Source organism: Musca domestica, unplaced genomic scaffold (genome assembly GCF_030504385.1).
Source record: "Musca domestica strain aabys unplaced genomic scaffold, Musca_domestica.polishedcontigs.V.1.1 13, whole genome shotgun sequence".
NCBI lineage: Eukaryota > Metazoa > Arthropoda > Insecta > Diptera > Muscidae > Musca > Musca domestica.
The window spans coordinates 6,920,105-6,939,218 of NW_026712172.1; the positions used below are offsets into that span (position 1 = coordinate 6,920,105).

Below are 19,114 nucleotides of genomic sequence, written 5' to 3' on the forward strand. Positions count from 1 at the left end.
CTTTACAACGGATTATTCGCACTGATTTGCATTTGTTCCCGTACAAAATTCAATTGACGCAAAGAATGTTGCCTGCCGATTGGAATGGGCCCAAAGAGTCATGGGTCCGTCGAATATGGGCAACCCTGTAAACAATCGTCGCAGTATGTATGCTATCCCATACATTAAACTCTGAACTGAACCCGGAATTTGTATTACAAACAATAAGACCTGATAATGGATCTTTAGGAAAAGTTTGCCAAGTTCCTTACAAACATTCTGGTTTCAGTGTTTTGTAAATATTTCAAGGGTTATTTTTATGCCCTCCACCTTGAAAAGGAGGGTATATTGACATTGTCATTCCGTTTGTAACATCCCTAAATAATCGTCGTAGACCCCATAAAGTATATACAGGGTGAGATGAAAAAAACTGCAACCAACTTCAGACTGCTGTCATTTCTAAGCCAATCGTCCTACAGCTGTTAAAATTATTCCAGTGACAGCTCATTATATTGTTTACATGCGTACAATAGCATTTTGGTGAGAATTTTCCAGACAAAAAGTTATTCGTAATAGAATTCAAGCGTGATTTCTTTATATTTGGCTGGAAAACCACAACTGGCGTTAGAGCACTCCAGCATTTAAATGCGAATAAATCTTTTGTGTCTCGTACCATCGCTCGTTGCCGTGTTACTGGTAGCGTAGCCCGACGTCAAGAAAGTGGACGGAAGAAAACAGCAACATCAGCAGAAATGGTTCGAAAAGTAATGAAATATATATATATCATGAAATATATATATATATATATATATATATATATATATATATATATATATATATATATATATATATATATATATATTGAAATATTCCATCTGGCAAATATTGAAAAATGAGCTCGGGGTAAAACCATTGAAATTCCAAAAAGTTCTGTAAGTTCTTGCAACAGAAAGAAAATAGACTCAAAAGAGCTAAAGACTTGCTTCGCTTGGTCGAATGTGGTGAACTGCCGAATTTGGTTTTCTCCGATGAGAAAACATTCGTCGTCCAGCAATTTGTAAACAAACAAAATGATCGTGTTTACTTGCCAAAGAGGTTAGCCGAAAATGTGCACCTTCGGTTGGCCACCAGAACTCAAGCGCCGGCCATGGTGATGGCTTGGGCCGCCATAATAGCCAATGGTCGATCTCCGCTCGTATTAATCGACGATGGAATCAGAATAGATGCCGAATATTTTCGCCTAAATATTCTGGAGGGTATATTCAAGCCTTGGACTCGCAAACATTTCGGCCGCAGACCTTAAACATTCCAACAGCACGAATGAGGTTCCTCGCATCATTTCCAGCTCACAATGACCACCAAAATCTCCGGATACCAATCCGTATTTGGGAAAGCCAGTTTGGCACTAAAAAATACCAAAGTGTCGATCACCTCAAGCAAGCGCTTCGTCGGGAATGGGCTAAAATACCGCAGAGCAACATTCGGGCAGCGTGTGGCGGTTTCATTAACCGTTTGAAGGCCATAATTCGTGCCAAAGGTGACCAATTCGAACAAATCTAAACTTATTCTAAAATTTGATGGTATTTCCGACAACTTTTGCTTTGATACCAATAAAAAAAAATTAAAATTATGGCGTTGTGTTTTGTTGCAGTGTTTTTATCTCACCCTGTATATTCATGATCAGCATAAAATTCTAAGTGAATTGAAAAATGTCTGTCCGTCTGTTGGAAACACAATACAGCCCACATCATTTGACTTAGAGCTTCAAAACTTAGCACAACAATTTGTATTGCGGGTAGGATGATTGGTATCGAAAATGGGATATATGAGTCCACGTTTTGGTATAGCCGCCATATAACGACCGATATTAGGTATTTTCATGATTTTCGCCACATTTTTTCACGAATTTATCCAAAAATTTGTATTTGTGGGTCACAATGGGTTCTACTTTCGATGGCGAAATATTGTGTGTATAGGTCCAATTTGCTGTACAGCCCCCCATACAACGGTACCTCCGGATATCACAGATTTGTCTAAAAATTGGTATTTGTTGGCCATAGTGGGTTCTAGCTCTGGCGGTTAAATATTGAATATTTAGGTCCACAATACCAATACTTGGTATTTTGATAATCCTAGTCAGGATCGGGCATTGTCATGACAAGTTTCGGTTTTTGCTTCTCATCCTCGCATATATGACGATAATTGGTGTTGCTTCCCATTATGACTCTTGTTACAATTTCGCACTCTATATGGTTAAATGACGCCAGGGATAATGTCTACAATTAGGTTTGTTTTGCCAGACTTGTTTGGCCATATCTGTGACCTGTAATCTGTTATCTCATTTTCCGCAATGTTAATGTGGTAAGTGCAGGTTTCCATTGAAATCAGATGGCTATTGTTGATTTTCTTTATGTATATAAAACGATTTGGGCGCCATCTACCTAGCTAACCTATGCTTAATCCCTTTGTTCGGATATTTCGGCAGGACACCTTTCCCAAGCGAATAGAACGAGCAGTCACTGAGTTATTGGGATTTTTTTTCAAAGGGAAATTTTGCATAAGGTCCAATGAAGAAGATAGAAATTGGCCACTGATCATCAAGACCATAAATACTAATTTTGTCCCTTTGGTTTTTAAATTTCCTTATTCTTCATAGATTGACACTATCCTCTCTCACAGATGTAACTCCCTTTGCAATATCTCAGGAATAATAAGAGTGGGAATACATACAACGCTCTTTTGGCTTAAGTCAACGGGACAAATAAGTTTTAGGTTGACTTAGCTCGATTCTACGCTCCTTTTTTCTTTTACGAAGAAGCCAGCCAATGACTAAAGCTAGTCAAAAAAGCGTTTGATGGATTCTTACTTTAAGACTTTGGAGAAAATCAATACAATACTTTTGTCCTCTTAAGAGAGTCACCCCAGATAACAAATAAATAATATTTTTTTAATATTGTAATTTTATACAAACACTTCATTTTTATTAAAAATAAGCGGGTTTATTCCATTTTCGAATAGACCTTTTCATAAAGAAAACAACAGAAAACAATAAAAAATATCCCTAAGTACATGTCAATGCAAGGATACTCTGGTCCTTACAATCTTTGGTATCTGGTTGTGTAAACAATGGCACTGGGTTGACGGATCTTAGCCACTCTCAAACGGGCTGGTACCGATGTGGGTGGTTGACGTCTTTGGGGGAAACGTTGATAGACCAGACGGGCGGGTTTCTGATCAAAAGTGGTGGAAACGGCAATGACGGAACCGTCGTCACTAAGCAAAACTTCTTCCTCTACTTCATCAACATCTTCAGCTTCGGCTTCTGCTTCTTCTTCCAACTCTTCTTCGACAGGAACTACTTCTTCTGTTTCCTGGGGAAATTCTTCAGCAACCTCGGTGGTGGATGTTGTTTCAGTTTCTGGTGGACCATAAACTGCGTCGGGCTGAGGTTCTTCGGGTTGTTGTTGGGGTTCAACTGCTTCTGGTGGACCATAAACTTCATCGGGTTGGGGTTCAGTTGCTTCTGGTGGGCCATAAACTTCATCGGGCTGTGGCTCAGGTGCTTCTGGTGGACCATAAACTTCATCGGGTGTTTGGGTCTCGGTAGGCAATTCAAATGGTACTTCAGGTGTAACCCCGGCTGGTGGATAACCGGTGGGTGCTGGTGTTGGTGGTGCCACTTCTTGGCGTGCTGACACCCGTCTTCTTAGAGGTTTTTGACGTATGGGATCAGCGGCTGCACAGCCGATTGCCACAGCAAGAAAAACAATCAAAAACTTCTTCAACATTTTTTTTTTAATTTTTTGTCAGAATTCCGGGAAAAAAGAGTTAAGGATGTTTTGCGTTTTCTGTTCAATTGATAAGTACACTGATATCCGACAGATATTCTATTCTTATATACAAACGGGCGGAAGTTCTTTTCCGGCTGTTATTTTATGACAGTTCTTATGGAGAATTTTAATTTACGAGCCTCGGCAATAGGTTTGTGGAGCAAATGTTATTGAAATACTTCTTCCTAGTTTGGACTGAGCATGTGTTAGTTTGACGTACATGAGCGGTGTGAATTTTCAAAGTTCTTGAACCCATGCATTGACTTGGGCCTAGTTTCAGTGAAGCCAGCATTTATTTGGCTTTGTTTTTGCTTGAGGTTCGATGTCTGACAGCGTTGGCTCATGTCGTTGGTATATCTATTGGCCTACGCAGCAGCACGTGAGACTTTTTTCAATGTGCATTGACCGCGTCTCCCTGCCTCCTCGCATCATACCGTGGACGCCACACATTATTGTTGTTGTTGTTGTTGGTTTTATAATTCAAAGCATAATCGCTGAAATTTAAAAGTGTAATAATGGGTTTCCAACCTTGCGACACTGTTTTTTTTTTTTCTTGTTTTTTTGGTTGCTGGTGGATAAGTTCAATAATGCTCACCGTATACGTCAATAATCGATGATTATGTACAAGTTCGAGCAATAAATTGAAGAAATATTAATGGACACGTACAAACAAAATATATATTATGTGGGTAGATATTACTTTGTATTATCCACCGAATTGTGGAAGAGACCGGCAAATTGGGGTTACTCTAAGAGAAATACAAATTGAAAAAGAGCTTTATACAAATTGCAAAGAGAATTTTTATTTGAAGGTCAATTGCTGCATTTCGTGTCATACCGTCAAAGAAATCTTCTTGATATGTTCAAAAACCAAGAACAACGAATTTGAGTGGCTGGCCTGTCACTTGCTTAAATTGTGTTCCACTTGGATATTTTCCAAGAAGGACAGGCAAATGACTGATATTGATAGATCTGAATGATTTGTGGAAAATATTCAACAATAAAAGACTTGGGTTAAGTGTATGATGTAGGTAGGTACAGCAGTACATTTTTATACCCTCAGCATTTGGCTACAGAGGGTATATATCATTTGATACGGTCAAAACGTGCCTAGTCGTTTTAGACCTTAGGTCTTTTTGGACCAAATCCGTTTCAGAACATTTGGAGTCGATCTAGCGATGTCCGTCCGTCTGTCTGGCTGGCTGGTGCGCACGATAACTCTCGAAGGGAGTATCCGATTTGGTCCAAACTTGGTACATCGTAATATCTTTGTCAAACTTAGATCGAGTTCGGAGATGGGCAATATCGGTCCACTCCATCAAGTACCTCCCCCACAAATGGTCAAAATTTTGAATAATTACAACTCTCATAAAATGTGATGTACGAGTCCGATTGTCTTCAAATTTCACACATCCCAATATTTATATTAACCCAAAGTCTGGTGTTAAGATGAGTAATATCGGTCCACTACTTCTGGTACCTCCTCCACAAAAGGCCGAAATTTGCAAAAAATATATTTTTTGCACAGAAAGAGAAGGGATAATCAGATTTTTCTCCAGCTTTGCAAATCCTAATATCAGTTCTAGATCAGGTGTGAAAATGGACAATATCGGTTCACTCCTACAAGTACCTCCCCCACAAATGGTCAAAATTTTGAAGAGTTACAACTCTCATAAAATGTGATGTAAGAGTCCGATTGTCTTCAAATGTCGGACATCCCAATATTTATATTAACCCAAGCTCTGGTGTTGAGATGGAATATATCCGTTCACTCCTTTTTTGCACAGAAAGAGAAACGATGATCCGATTTTGCTCCAACTTTGCAAGTCGTAATATTTGCATCAGTGCTAGGTCTGGTGCGAATATGGACAACATTGGCTCCCCCACAAATGGTCGAAATTTTAAAAATATATATTTTCTGCACAGAATGGGAAGCAATAATCTAATTTTGGAAAACATAACGATCAAAGGAAGCGAAATCCAACTCTCTTCAAATTTCACACATACAAGCATTTTTGCTAACACCAGATCTGTTGTGAAGATGCTATATATCTGCGAACACCTGCTGGTACCTCACCCACAAAGGGACACAATTTTCAATATTTTTATCTGTCATAAATTGCGAAACGACTCAGCGATTCTTTACAATTGATTTATCCATCTGCTATTATAATATTTATATCATAAGCCCATATTTAGGTCCGATACGAAATGAACAATATTGACCCATTCTTTCAAAACCCCACTCCATAGAGGGTGAAGAGGGCTGAGGGTATACATCTGTCGGCAAAACCGACCGAAAAATGGGTTTGGTGTTCTGAAACAAGGTCTTATATATATATATATATCTATAAAAAAATTAATTGGTGTTTGTTGGTAACGGAATCAGTTGAAAACGGCTGGACCGATTTGCATAATTTTTTGTAAAAACTTTCGTCATACCCCGAGTTAGGTTTTTAAAGAAAAAAATATAGACCACGCCCACTTTTGCGCCCACAATTTTGATTTATCTAAAATCCTTATATTTGCCAATATAGAGGAGATATCGGTTTGAAAATTATTGCACGAGATACTGTTGACTTTCCATCCCCCTCTAAGTATTTATTTGGGGCTAAGGAACTGTCGTTGTCAGTACTTTTTAATCTATATCTATCTCTATATATAAAAGAAAGTTGTGTTAGTTACAACGCTTATAACTTAAGAACCGCTGGACTGATTTTAACGATCCATACAAATTCGGATTTGTCTCCTCTCCGAAAAGGATAATATCCAAAAAAATCACGTAAAAATGTGATATATTAACATTTTCATTTTGACTTTTGAAATGTACAATAGTAATGTTTTATTTTGCATGATTTTTTTCCATTTTGACTTACTTTTTTCTAATATACATTTGTAGTGTTTTTTCTATTTTATTTTTGAATTCGAATATTAATATCAATTTATTTAATTGACTTGGTTTCTTGAGAACTGAAATTTATGGCGGGTTACATGAAAATGTAGTACCGAATTATGTGGTGGCGGAACGGAATAGACGATATCGAAATAATTTAACGCCGTCACACCAAAGTTAAAAGATAATTACTTTTTCAAAATCGCTTAAAAATCACGAAAAAGAGATCTCATTGCAAAAATTCTCAAATCGGGAAAATATCGAAAAAAAAAATTCAATGGAATTGAATTTTAAAATAAAAGTACATTCTATTGACAATCTTTGTAAGGATCTTTAAATAGTTGCTGTAAAAATCAGCGAACAAGTTGAAGATTTTTTCAATTTGTTATTCTTCTTTTGTCAATTTTTTTTCAACTTGTATTATCATATTGAATTCAGTGGATTTTTTGTGAACAAAATAAAGAATAATTTTTCACTATATACAATTTTTCACTAAAAAGAAATCAAATAAGTGCGAAATACGATGTTAACTGACTTCGTGCTTCAGCTGGAAGATGCGCACACATTTAAACAAACAAAAATGACCGAAAAAGACTAATGGGGCTCATTTCAAAGTGTGGACCTACTTCTTTCATGTAACAATAATCCGTCCAATTAGAGCTCAAAATGTAAAATTTTTTGGGAGTAAATCAGTAAAATACCAAATATAAAGGGTGAAAATAGTAGAGCGAATGGGACTTTTAGTAAGAAAAGGATTTATATCCTTCCAGAAATTCTTCCCGAACATTCAAGATACATTACTTCTATATGAAATAAATTGTGAAAACATGAACAAATTACAAATATAAGAAAGTAGCACGGGACCGAATATTTGTTGAATCGTCATTAAATTATACTATGATGAAAATTATGGACTTTATGGGGTTTCCAACTTACAATTTAAATGGCAAATAAAATTAGTTCCCATCTTACGGTAATGAGTGTAAAATAGTAATTATAGTTGACTATTCTAAAACCATTCTGCCCATAATTATGAGGTGGATAAAACTATTTTTACTTATTTAAACCACGTGATTTTTTTTGGTGAAAATCTTACACAAAAATGTCAACATATCTACAAATTTTAGAATTTTGTCCATGACCGACATGGTTAGTCGGACTTATGAGGACTCTAATGTACAATCTGAGGTGCTAATGGGTTTAAAAAAGTAATTAACTTTGAACATTCTTAAATCATTCAGCCCTTAATTATGAAGTGTACAAAATACAGTAAATTCCAAATTACTGCTCATTTGACTGGGAAATTTTGCTACGATTTTTATCATACTAAAAATTGATCCCTTTCATGGGGATAAGATTGATATATGCTTTTGAATAGATTTGTATAGCACATTCACACATTTGAAGCCCACGACTTAAATATGGGTACAGGTATTTTAAAACACTTTTAATCGACCAGTACGTGAACACTTATATCAGGCATATCTGTGAATAGTTATGCTTTGACAAATATGCATAATAGACAAAAACTACGGGCCGGCAACGCGGACCGGGCCAGCTAGTATATATATATATATATATATATATATATATATATATATATATATATATATATATATATATATATATATATATATATATATATATATATATATATATATATATATATATATATATATATATATATATATGTATATATATATATATATATATATATATATATATATATATATATATATATATATATATATATTCTTGGTCAGCATAAAATTCCATGTCCAGTAAGCGATGCCCGTCCTGTGGAAATCACTCTAGCTTCCGAACAAAATGAAATAGGTTGGTAAAATTTTACTCAAATGTATATTATATCTGCAGAACTATTGGTATTGAAAATGGACAATGATGACATTATTCACCGTTTTTTTTTTAAATTTGAATATTTGTAAGGGCTTATGTAGGTCCACGTCGTCGTATATTCGGTATTTTTAAGATTTGAAAGGGATTTTAAACGGATTTTATTTTTTCTTTAATTGCTATTTTATTTCCAAACGGTGGAGCGAATTTAACTGAAAACAAGTAATTGGCCAAAGGCGACAGCCGATCGTGGGATACTCTACAACTCTATAGATTACGGTAATGTTTCTGTAGACCTGAAACCCTTTGGCCTGGATATTGGGATACATAAATGAACTACTTAAAATATCATTCTTCTTTGCTTCTTAAGTCGTTACAAAGAATGTAATAAATTACTGCTTTAATATCATTAATGGCATCATTGCACTACTCCGTTCGAACATGAGCAGAACCACCATACAATGGAAAATTCTGGGAATTTTAATTATATTTACACATTGTTCGTGCCTTTGGAAATCCGAAAAAAAACATTTGAAAATTAGGGTTAAAGTGTATATTTTGCTAGAGCCACATATAAAACAAATGCACTTTTTATGGGGAATTTATGAGAATTGAAATATACCAAACTTCGAAAGGAACTAATATATGGCAGGCTTTTATCTAATTCTACTAAATTTGACGAGGGTATTTGGGTCTGAAACGATATTCATCCATTTTTAGGCACAATAAACATGGGAGTTATATCCCAATCTGAACCGATCTCTATAAAACTAAGCAGAGGTATTTCTATTCTGAATCAGATACATGACACTAAATATCGTTGTTGTGGGGAGTACAGGGTGAGATAAAAAACTGCAACGAAGTCAAACGCCATAATTTTTACATTTTTTTTAATTTTATTGAATGAAAGAAAAAAATGTCGGAAATATCATCCAGTTTTAGAATAATTTTAGATTTGTTTGAATTGATCGCCTTTGGCAGGAATTATGGCCTTCAAACGGCATTTTGTTTTTTTACAAACTGCTGGACAACGAATGTTTTCCCATCGGAGAAAACCAAATTCGGCAGTTCACCACTTTCGGCCAAGCGAAGCAACTCTTTAGCCCTTTTGAGACTATTTTCTTTCTGTTGCGGTGTAAGTTTAGGTTAAGATAGATTAGTTTCAGTAGTACTTAAGGAAAATAATTTTAAATAAAAACAAGTAAAAAAACATTAAATTCGGCCGGGCCAAACTTTTAATACCCTCCACCTTAGGGTAAAAGAAACATTGGAAAAAATGTGGCAAAAACCATTAAAATGCCGAATATCGGGAGGTACCGTTATATGGGGGCTACACCAAAACGTGGACCTATAATTACAATGTTTCGTCACACGAACTAGAATCCATTATGACCCACAAATACCAATTTTTAGACAAATCAGTGAAAAAATGTGGCAAAAATCATCAAATTACCGAATATCGGGAGGTACCGTTATATGGGGGCTATACCAAATCATGGACCCATACATGCAATGTTTCGCCACGGGAGCTGGAAACCATTATGACCCACAAATACCAATTTTTAGACAAATCCGTGAAAAAATGTGACAAAAAAAAACTAAAATACCGAATATCCGGAGGTACCGTTATATGGGGGCTATACCACAACGTGGACCTATACATTCAATGTTTTGCCACACGCTCAGGGACCCGTTATGACCTACAAATACCAATTTCCAGACAAATCCGTGAAAAATGTGGCATAAATCATCAAAATACCGAATATCGGGAGGTACCGTTATATGGGGACTATACCAGAACGTGGACCGATATATCTCATTTTCAATACTAACCATCCTAGACACAATGCAAATAGCTCTGCTAAATTTTGGCGCTCTATGTCAAATAATGTGGGCTGCATCGTGATTTCAACAGGCAGACGGACATCGTTAAATCGACTTAGAATTTTATGCTGATTATGAATATATATACTTTATGGGGTCTAAGACGAATATTTAAGGATGTTACAAACGGAATGACAAAGTTAATATACCCTCCTTTCCAAGGTGGAAGGTATAATTAGAATTGAAACTACATCCAAAGAATAAGGTTGTTCTTTCTTTTCTCATCTCCGAATAGAGAATAGAGTTGACAATCGAAGAGGAATATTACGAATTACAAAATAAGTTCTCAAATTACAAGTGGAATTCTTGAATTTTAATTGCAATTTTTTCATCCCTTTTGCGATCATCTCCCCCCACAATAGGCTTGACCTAGCCCTAACTCCATGTGAAATATCGTAGGGATTGGTCTAGAACTGCGACATGTACAGTGGTTACAAAATAACATCGACAGACGGACGATGTCGTGGGTCTTGGTCCAATATTTCGAGATGGGGGTTTTCTTTTGCATTCATTCATTCATTCGTATCGTCATACAGAAACGGGCCCATAATCCACAAATAGAATTATTTATTAATCATCACTGAAGAAAAACAGTAAATTAACTTCTTTCACTTTATATCAGATAATTTTTGGAGAATGTTGAAATGTGTGAAGGGAAGTATTCCATTTTCACACTTCATCTAATACCGATAAAAAATATTTGGATGTGCGAATGAGTCAAATATATACTAAGTTTGAAAAGAATCACTGACTGTATCGCGAATTGTGCGAAATAAAATTGTGGCCCTTTACGGAGGAGTTACCAGAAGTAATGGGTTAATATATTCCATCTTCGCACCTGAACCTGTGTTGGAAGAAATTTGAAGAGAATCGGTTGCATATTTCTCATTTTATGGGAGTCTTAGTAATTCAAAAATTTTGATCGTTTATTAGGGAGATATCAGAAGGAGTGGACCAGTATCTACGATCTTCATACAAGATCTTGTCTTAGTTGAATGTGTGAAGTTTAGAAAGTGTGAGATGTTTATTTCGTATTATTCGAGCGTTTTGTTTATTCAAAATTTTGACCTCTTTGTGGGGGAGGTACTATAAGGAGTAGTCTGTTCTATCCGTACCTAATACCAAATCTTGTGTTGGGAAAAATATTGAAATGTGTGAAATCTGAAGACAGTCGGGCTCATGTTAAACATTTTATAGAGTTACAATAAATCAAAATTTTTGCCCTTTGTTGGGGAGGTACTTGATGGAGATGGCCTTTAATTTCCATTTTCATTTCTGATTTAGCACTAATACAAACATTAGGATTTGCAAAGTTTGAAAAAATTGTTCTTGTTTTATTTCCTGTCCTTGTTTTATTTTCGGTAAAAATTTTGACCTTTTAAGGGGGATGATGGTTTAGGTTTTCTAAAAATGAAAAGCTGTAAACGTTATATACCAGTATAAAAAAAGGAAAGGTATGCAACCTCATAAAACGGTTCCTCCCGATATTCGGTATTTTGATGATTTATACCACATTTTTTCACGGCTTTGTCTGAAATTCGGTATTTGTAGGTCATAACGGGTCCCTGTGCGTGTGGCAAAACATTGCATGTATAGGTCCACGTGTTGGTATAGCCCCCATATAAAGGTACCTCCCGATATTCGGTATTTTAGTTTTTTTTTGCCACATTTTTTCACTGATTTGTCTAAAAACTGGTATTTGTGGGTCATAATGGGTCCAAGTTCGTGTGGCGAAACATTGTATGTATAGGTCCACGTTTTGATATAGTCCCCATATAACGGTTCCTTTTTGGCACTTTTTTTCAAGAATTTCTCTGAAAATTGGTAGTTGTAGATAATAATGGGTCCCAGTTCGTGTGGTGAGTCATTGTAACTATAGGTCCACGTTTTGGTATAGCCCCCATATAACGGTACCTCCCGATATTCGGTAATTTGATGATTTTTACCACATTTTTCACGGATTTGTCTGAAAATTGGTATTTGTAGGTCATAATGAAGAAACATTGCATGTGTAGGTCCACGGTACCTCCCGATATTTGGCATTTTATTGGTTTTTACCACATTTCTTCTAATGCTTCCTTTACCCTAAGGTGGAGGGAATTAAAGTTTGGCCCGGTCGAACTTAATGTTTTTTTACTTGTTGTTCTATGAAAATATGAAATTTATTTCCTAGTATTTCCTTTATAAAATTCTTTATTTGACATTTGTCGCCTTTATTAAAGTTTTCATTTAAGATTTTCATAGAACAAGAATTGAGCACCCGCGTTTTGTTGTTGCGAAATGACGAAGCTTAAGGCAATAGTACGGAGGGTATATTAAGTTTTTCATTATGTATGTTTGTAACAGCTCGAAATATACATTTTAGACCCCACAAAGTATATGTATAAGTTCGATACTTTGGTTACGCCAAGGAATTTGTTCGATACATTGTCCTCTCTTCCCCAGCATTCCAATTAATTACATTAATTGGCCTCTCAGTCGAGATCAATGGGAAAACTTCTGTGCCTCACTTTTAGGAGTCATTTTCGCTTAGCTCGGATTGTGAGCGAGAGCTTACGCTCTCTACTGCATTTTCTCCTAAAAGTCATATTCGCTCAGTTCGGATGCAGAGAGGCATTTTCCAATGCTGGGGTCATAGATGCTGTTCACAACCTTGTGCCGTTATTGTGCTCATCTGCATCGACACTTGTTCTTTCGCTATTGTTGATATCGCACGCAAAGGTAAAGTCTCGTTTCGTCTGAAACTCACACACTTTACAAATAAACCATTGAAAATACAAATACACAAAACTGCATAATCCTTGTTTTTATTCTCTTAGCTTTTGGGTTTATTTGTACCGGTATCACGCCATTGCACAGTGGTCGCTGCCATTGGCCAAAATTCAAAAAATTAAAATCAGATATTTATTATCAAATGTGTACACATGAACTCTTAAGAGGTTAAGCTTTTTAGAAAACATAATAATCTTGGCTTCATTCTAACGGCCCACTTCGAGAATAGCATCAAAATAGAGGAAATGCAGTTAGTTGCTTTTTTCAGTGGGATCAGTGAAAAAGAGGAGTAAAAATAGATCTGTATTACAAAATTAAATACATTTTAAAACAAGTAAGCAAAGGCTACAGTCGAGCGGGGCCGACCGTTGAATACCCTACAACACTATAATAAACCAAAAGTTGGCAAACTATTTCACACATTGAATATTTTTGGATGGCCATCCGAAACTGCTTGGCTTTTGCAATGTGCGGTAACCCCCATTCAAATGTGCGTGAGGATCGGGCGATAATTACGACCTGCTGACAATTTTGCAGTTTTTTGGTTCATTTCAACCCCTAAATATATAGCGATCATCTCCAAAAAGAGTAGGCATCTATTCTGACCCTCATCTTATCTCCATGCAAAATTTCGTAAGGATCGGGCCATAAATGCGATCTGTATATGATATCCTGATATCCTAACTACTTAGTTTTGTTAGCTATAGAAATATTACCAAATGTTTAATTCAAAATTAAAATATGCTAAAAATATGACAAAATTGAAAAAATGAGAAAATGTAACAAAACTAATATTTTCATCTTTAGAGAGATATTTTATGCGATTTTTTAGACGTTTTTTCTTTCCTGCCAAGAGGCCATTCTGAATTAATGAGAACTGTTGAAATCAGTTCAGCCGTTCTCGACATATAAGAGATTTTTCAAGCATATCTTCTTTGATAGACATATATATCGCACATATTTTGCTATATATCCGATTTGTTGGATCTTAACATCAATGTAAAGGTCAGAAGTAACCTTGTCATGGCTTTGTGATTTCGCCGACATTTAAAATATTCACGGTTTAATGAAAAATTTTGAATTTTTTCAACACAAAAGATAAAGTCCGTTTTACCCGCTAAATATTATCCGATGACCACCCAAATTGGTAGGCTTCTTCCCCTCCCTAAACTCTAGCTAGATGCGGAATTCCGCGTCGATTGGTCTATAATTGCGACCTGTATAGCTACTGCAAAATCCGACATTTTTTCAGTATTTGGTCCATTTCAACCCCTAAACATTTGGCGATCATCTCCAAAAGAAATAGGCTTCTATTCTGACCCTAACCCCACCTTCGTGCAAAATTTAGTAAGGATCGGGCTATAATTGCGACATGTAGCGTGATTACAAATTAACATGGACAGATGGACAGATGGACAGACGGACATACATAGCTAGATCGACTCAGCTCGGCGAGCTAGGAAGATCCATATATACTTTCCTATATGGGAAACCAATATTTCGAGGTGTTACATAAATTCTGGCCCAATCAAACTTATAATACCCCCAACACATAGTGTTGTAGGGTATAAAGACAAATCTTGGTATAATTATTGACAAGCAAATTATTGACTTATTTTTAGTGCAGTAATTTGTGTGTTTAGTAGTTGGGTATAATATAGACGATGTGAGTATTCAAAGTTGCCTTTAAGATTAATTTTGAAAATAAAATTGGATTTCAGTTAAAGTTTTAATTGTTTTCCCCCCTTAATCCTCCAATGTGACTTTTTTCACGCAATTAGTAATGGTCCTAAGATTCTTGAAGTGCTAATTTAACTTTCAGATTTTGTCAGATTTGTATGTTATGCTCAATATACTGAAGTGACTTCGCTGCAATTTTGTCAATTCTATGGTGCTAATGACATAGAATATGTTTTTGTTGTTTGGATTGATAAAGATGTAAAAGAGAGGTGTTCAATATTGTTACAAGGATTGACTTCCGGATGCCATATTAATGTCGAAAAATTTAAGGACTTTACACTGGAAACTGGTAAAGAGTTAACAAATAGATACCCATGATACTATCTTACACCCACAGTTCATAAAATTTTAATACATGCTCCCGACTCTGTAAAATATGTCATTGTATCGATTGGAGAATTATAGGGAGGCCGCGAAGTCTGCCAACAAATATATAAAAAAGTTTCGACTAAATCATACCTGAAAAAATGCTCGTGTTTCAACAAACACAGATCTTATTAACCGTTTTCTTCTGAGCTCTGACCCTTTTATAACGGGACAGCGAACGTTACCAAACAATAAAATATATTATTAAAATCTGCATTTGGTTTACTTGAATAACACTGAAATTTATATATATCCATTAGTAACTTTGATTTAATTTTATTTTGAATTGTTTATTTTGTTTACAAAAACATTGTCTATTTTGTTTACAAAAAAATAATCAAATTTGGAATTGATTTGAATAAAAAATACTTTTTTTTTTGGAGGTACCTTTACAGAGGGACTCTACCTGAAGGCAGGCCGTTCCAAATAATTTTCAGTAATAGTACGTTTATATATATGAGGGTTAACCCACTGGATTTGGTTTTAAATTTTCATATCCATTACTTTCACTTCAAATAAATCCCCTCAAAATAGGTTAACCGTACAAAAACTTCTAACGTAAACATGGCGTAAGACTATTTTTTAGGTCTTTAGAACGTAAAATGTCAAATAACAGAACAATCTTGTGTAGAAATGTGACGAAAATTGGACAAATAACCCTTATTCGGGAGGTACGTTGTAAGGGGACCATGCCAAAACATGCCTCGACCATATCCATTTTGTCACATTTTTTATTTTTATCCCATTAATGTACCATAACCAAATATTCATATTGATATCTGCACTGAAAGTATTTTGGCCGCTGTTCCCATGCGACCTCGACCACTGTGCATTGGTATTACGCCAACAGTATACATAAATTCTTAATCAGTATAAAATTCTATGTCGATTTAACGATGACCGTTAGTCTGTCTGTGGAAATCAGTCTAGCATCCGAACAAATTGAAGTAGGTTGATAAAATTTTACTCAAATGTGTGTTTCGTCTGCAGAACTTTTTGTTTTGGAAATGTACTACATAGGTCCACGTTGAGGTATGGCCTCTATATAACTGTACGTCCCGAAGTTCAGTATATTGATGATTTTAGCAACATTATTCACCGGAATTGTTTCAAATTTCGTATTTGAAGTTCCCAATGGGTACTTCAGTCTATGACAGAAAATTGTCTATTCAGGTCCAGGTCTTCGTGTAGCCACTAAATATCGGTACCTTCCCATTTTCGGTATTTTGATGATTTTAGCTACATTATTCTCCGGAATTGTTTCAAATTTCGTATTTGCTCTTCGTAATGGGTACTACAGCCTGTGATAGAAAATTGCCTATGCATGTCCACATCTTCGTATAGAAGCAAAAATAACGGTATCTTACTATATTAGGTATTTTAAAAATTTTAACAAATTCTATTTTTTATTTTTGTTTTTTATTTCCAAATTTGTTCCAAATGGTGGAGGGTATTTAAAGCTTGGCATGGCCGAACTTACTGCTTTTAAAACAACTGCTTATCGTTCAAGATTAACAATTATACTGAGCTTGGCATATATGTAATCACCACGTTTCTGTCAAAAACTCTTATTGTTTGCTTACGTGTACGACTTTTTCGACGTATGTATGGTACGTGGGAAAAGGGCTGTCAGAAATTGCAATGCATTTGACATACTTTTCCCACGTACCATACATACGTCGAAAAAGTCGTACACCTAGGCAAATAAAAAGAGTTTTTAACAGAAACACGGTGATTGAATATTTGCCTCTATGGATATTACCCATCTCCGAACCCGATCTAAGTTTGATAATAATATTACAAGGTACCATGTTTGGACCAAATAGGACACTGCCTTAGAGGACGGACGATATAATTTTTTCCACACAATTCCAATAAAGGGTAAATACGAAGATGTGCTATATAGATCCACATAGCACCCATATAATGGGTTCGGCCAACTCAAACTGTCAGTAGGACACCGTTCGACATTTTCAATATTTTAACCTACAAGTGTAGGGCCACTTTTCTATACAGCCCCTTATATTACGTTACCGTCTGATATTCGCTGTTTTGAAAGATTTAAAAACATTTTCTATCGATTTGCAATTAACAATTTTGTTTGGCTAAATTTGGGCAATTACTGAATTTCTATGAATCTCACTCACTATGTAAGGTAAATCAACTTTGCCATTCCGTTTGTAACTTCTTACTTAATATCCAAACATTTTTGATCAGTTTAAAATTCTCGGTCTATTTAGTGACATATGTCTCTCTACGTTATTATATGTAATTACGCTATTACCAAAAATAATTTAATTGAAAAATTATAGTTTATTTCAAATATTAATTTAAATTTTTCTCGAAAAAAAATTATAAAAAATATTGATTATTGTTTAAAAATTGATGCAAATATATATGGAAAATGTAAAAAAAAGTACAAAAATTTGCAGATATTTCATATTAAAAATATAATACTTTTAATAGAATAATTTCAATTTGTTTGCCTTCAAGGCACCGCCGATGCATTTGTTGATTTGGGCAGCAGCTTCGCAAGGATGATTGGTGCTAATCAAGTTGTTGCAGTTGTTGGCCGTGGCCACTGCCACCGAAATAACCAATTCATTGTTCTGTGAGACACTGCCGGCAATTCGGGCAATGGTATCTACAGACAGTCGGTTGTTTTTGTCCATCTAAAAAACAACAACAAAAAAACGGTTACTAAACCTCATCATCAAATGAAAGAAAGTTATATGAGTATTTTACCAAATTAACTTTTCTCAGGATGCAAGCCATCAAACACTTTTCCTGTGGCGTGGGATTCTCCTCGTACAGCAGTGTCTTGTCATTTACGGATGAACCAAAACCCAATTCTTTGGCACAGTCTTTCTTGGTGTTGGTCAGAAGATCCTGCAAATCTTGTATGGCCTGGGGAATTTGACGCTTTGAACGGGTATAGCTGCTATCATGTATGCCGTTAGCCAAGGGACTGGCCAAGGGTTTGCGCTGGCCCTTATATTCTGTCACACTGTTGGCATAATAGTTTTTAAGCTGTAATCGGAAAAAATTGTTTAGAATTTTTATTTAGTTTTTAGCCTTAGTTGTTGTTTTACTTACGCTCTTGCTGTGAGCCAAGTTTATGTAGGCAAAAGCGAAGAAAATAACCGTTGCAGCGAATTTCATATTGGCGGAACAATAATGCAAGTGCAAGTTGTTGAGAGTTGAATAGAAACTGTGATGTCTTTACCAATGATTTCATGACTTATTTATACTCAAATTTTCTTCGATTTTATGCTGATGCGGTAGTTTTGATCTCTGCAATTCTGTTGCTACTTTTCTTTTATTCAAGGTTAGACTGTTGCGGTTAAGGTCAATGTGAAGCTTTGGTAGTGGCAGTAAACATTAAATGTTAAACGAATGAATCTGCCTCACGTATTTTAAAATGGGTTTGAACAATAACAATTGCCGTAAGAATTACTCAGTGATCTCTGTTGAGCGAATTAACTCCCTTATTAAAGTTATTGAACGACATTCGATAAAAGTAAGCAGGAAAAAAGCTGCTCGACTTTTAAATTGTTGTTAGCAAATTGTTAATTTCTCTTGAAAAAAAATTAGTTATATGATAATAAATTACAATGTACAGTCCTCACTATATGTACTTTTACATTGTGCGACAATATTTTATCTTTTACATAATTAAAGGAAGAAATCTAGTAGATTATGAAAGTTAAGCTAAAACAAGTAAAAAAGCTGTAAGTTCGGCCAGGCCGAACTTTGAATACCCTCCACCATTTGCAACGAATTTGGCCAAAAACAA

The 19,114-nt window shown here is 35.4% G+C and overlaps 2 protein-coding genes across 2 annotated transcripts; both read right to left on the reverse strand.

Moving 5' to 3' along the window:
* Positions 1 to 3,074: 3,074 nt before the first annotated feature.
* On the reverse strand, positions 3,075 to 4,153 carry LOC101900203 (fibrous sheath CABYR-binding protein). Its single transcript, XM_020036668.2, has 2 exons — positions 4,030 to 4,153; positions 3,075 to 3,715 (listed from the first exon to the last, which is right to left on the reverse strand). Exons 1-2 carry the CDS (start codon positions 4,151 to 4,153, stop codon positions 3,075 to 3,077), a joined length of 765 nt encoding a protein of 254 aa, XP_019892227.2.
* A 13,609-nt stretch (positions 4,154 to 17,762) lies between these two features.
* Positions 17,763 to 19,114, reverse strand: LOC131800761 (uncharacterized). Its single transcript, XM_059118448.1, has 3 exons — positions 18,415 to 19,114; positions 18,064 to 18,348; positions 17,763 to 17,990 (listed from the first exon to the last, which is right to left on the reverse strand). Exons 1-3 carry the CDS (start codon positions 18,478 to 18,480, stop codon positions 17,778 to 17,780), a joined length of 564 nt encoding a protein of 187 aa, XP_058974431.1. The 5' UTR covers positions 18,481 to 19,114; the 3' UTR covers positions 17,763 to 17,777.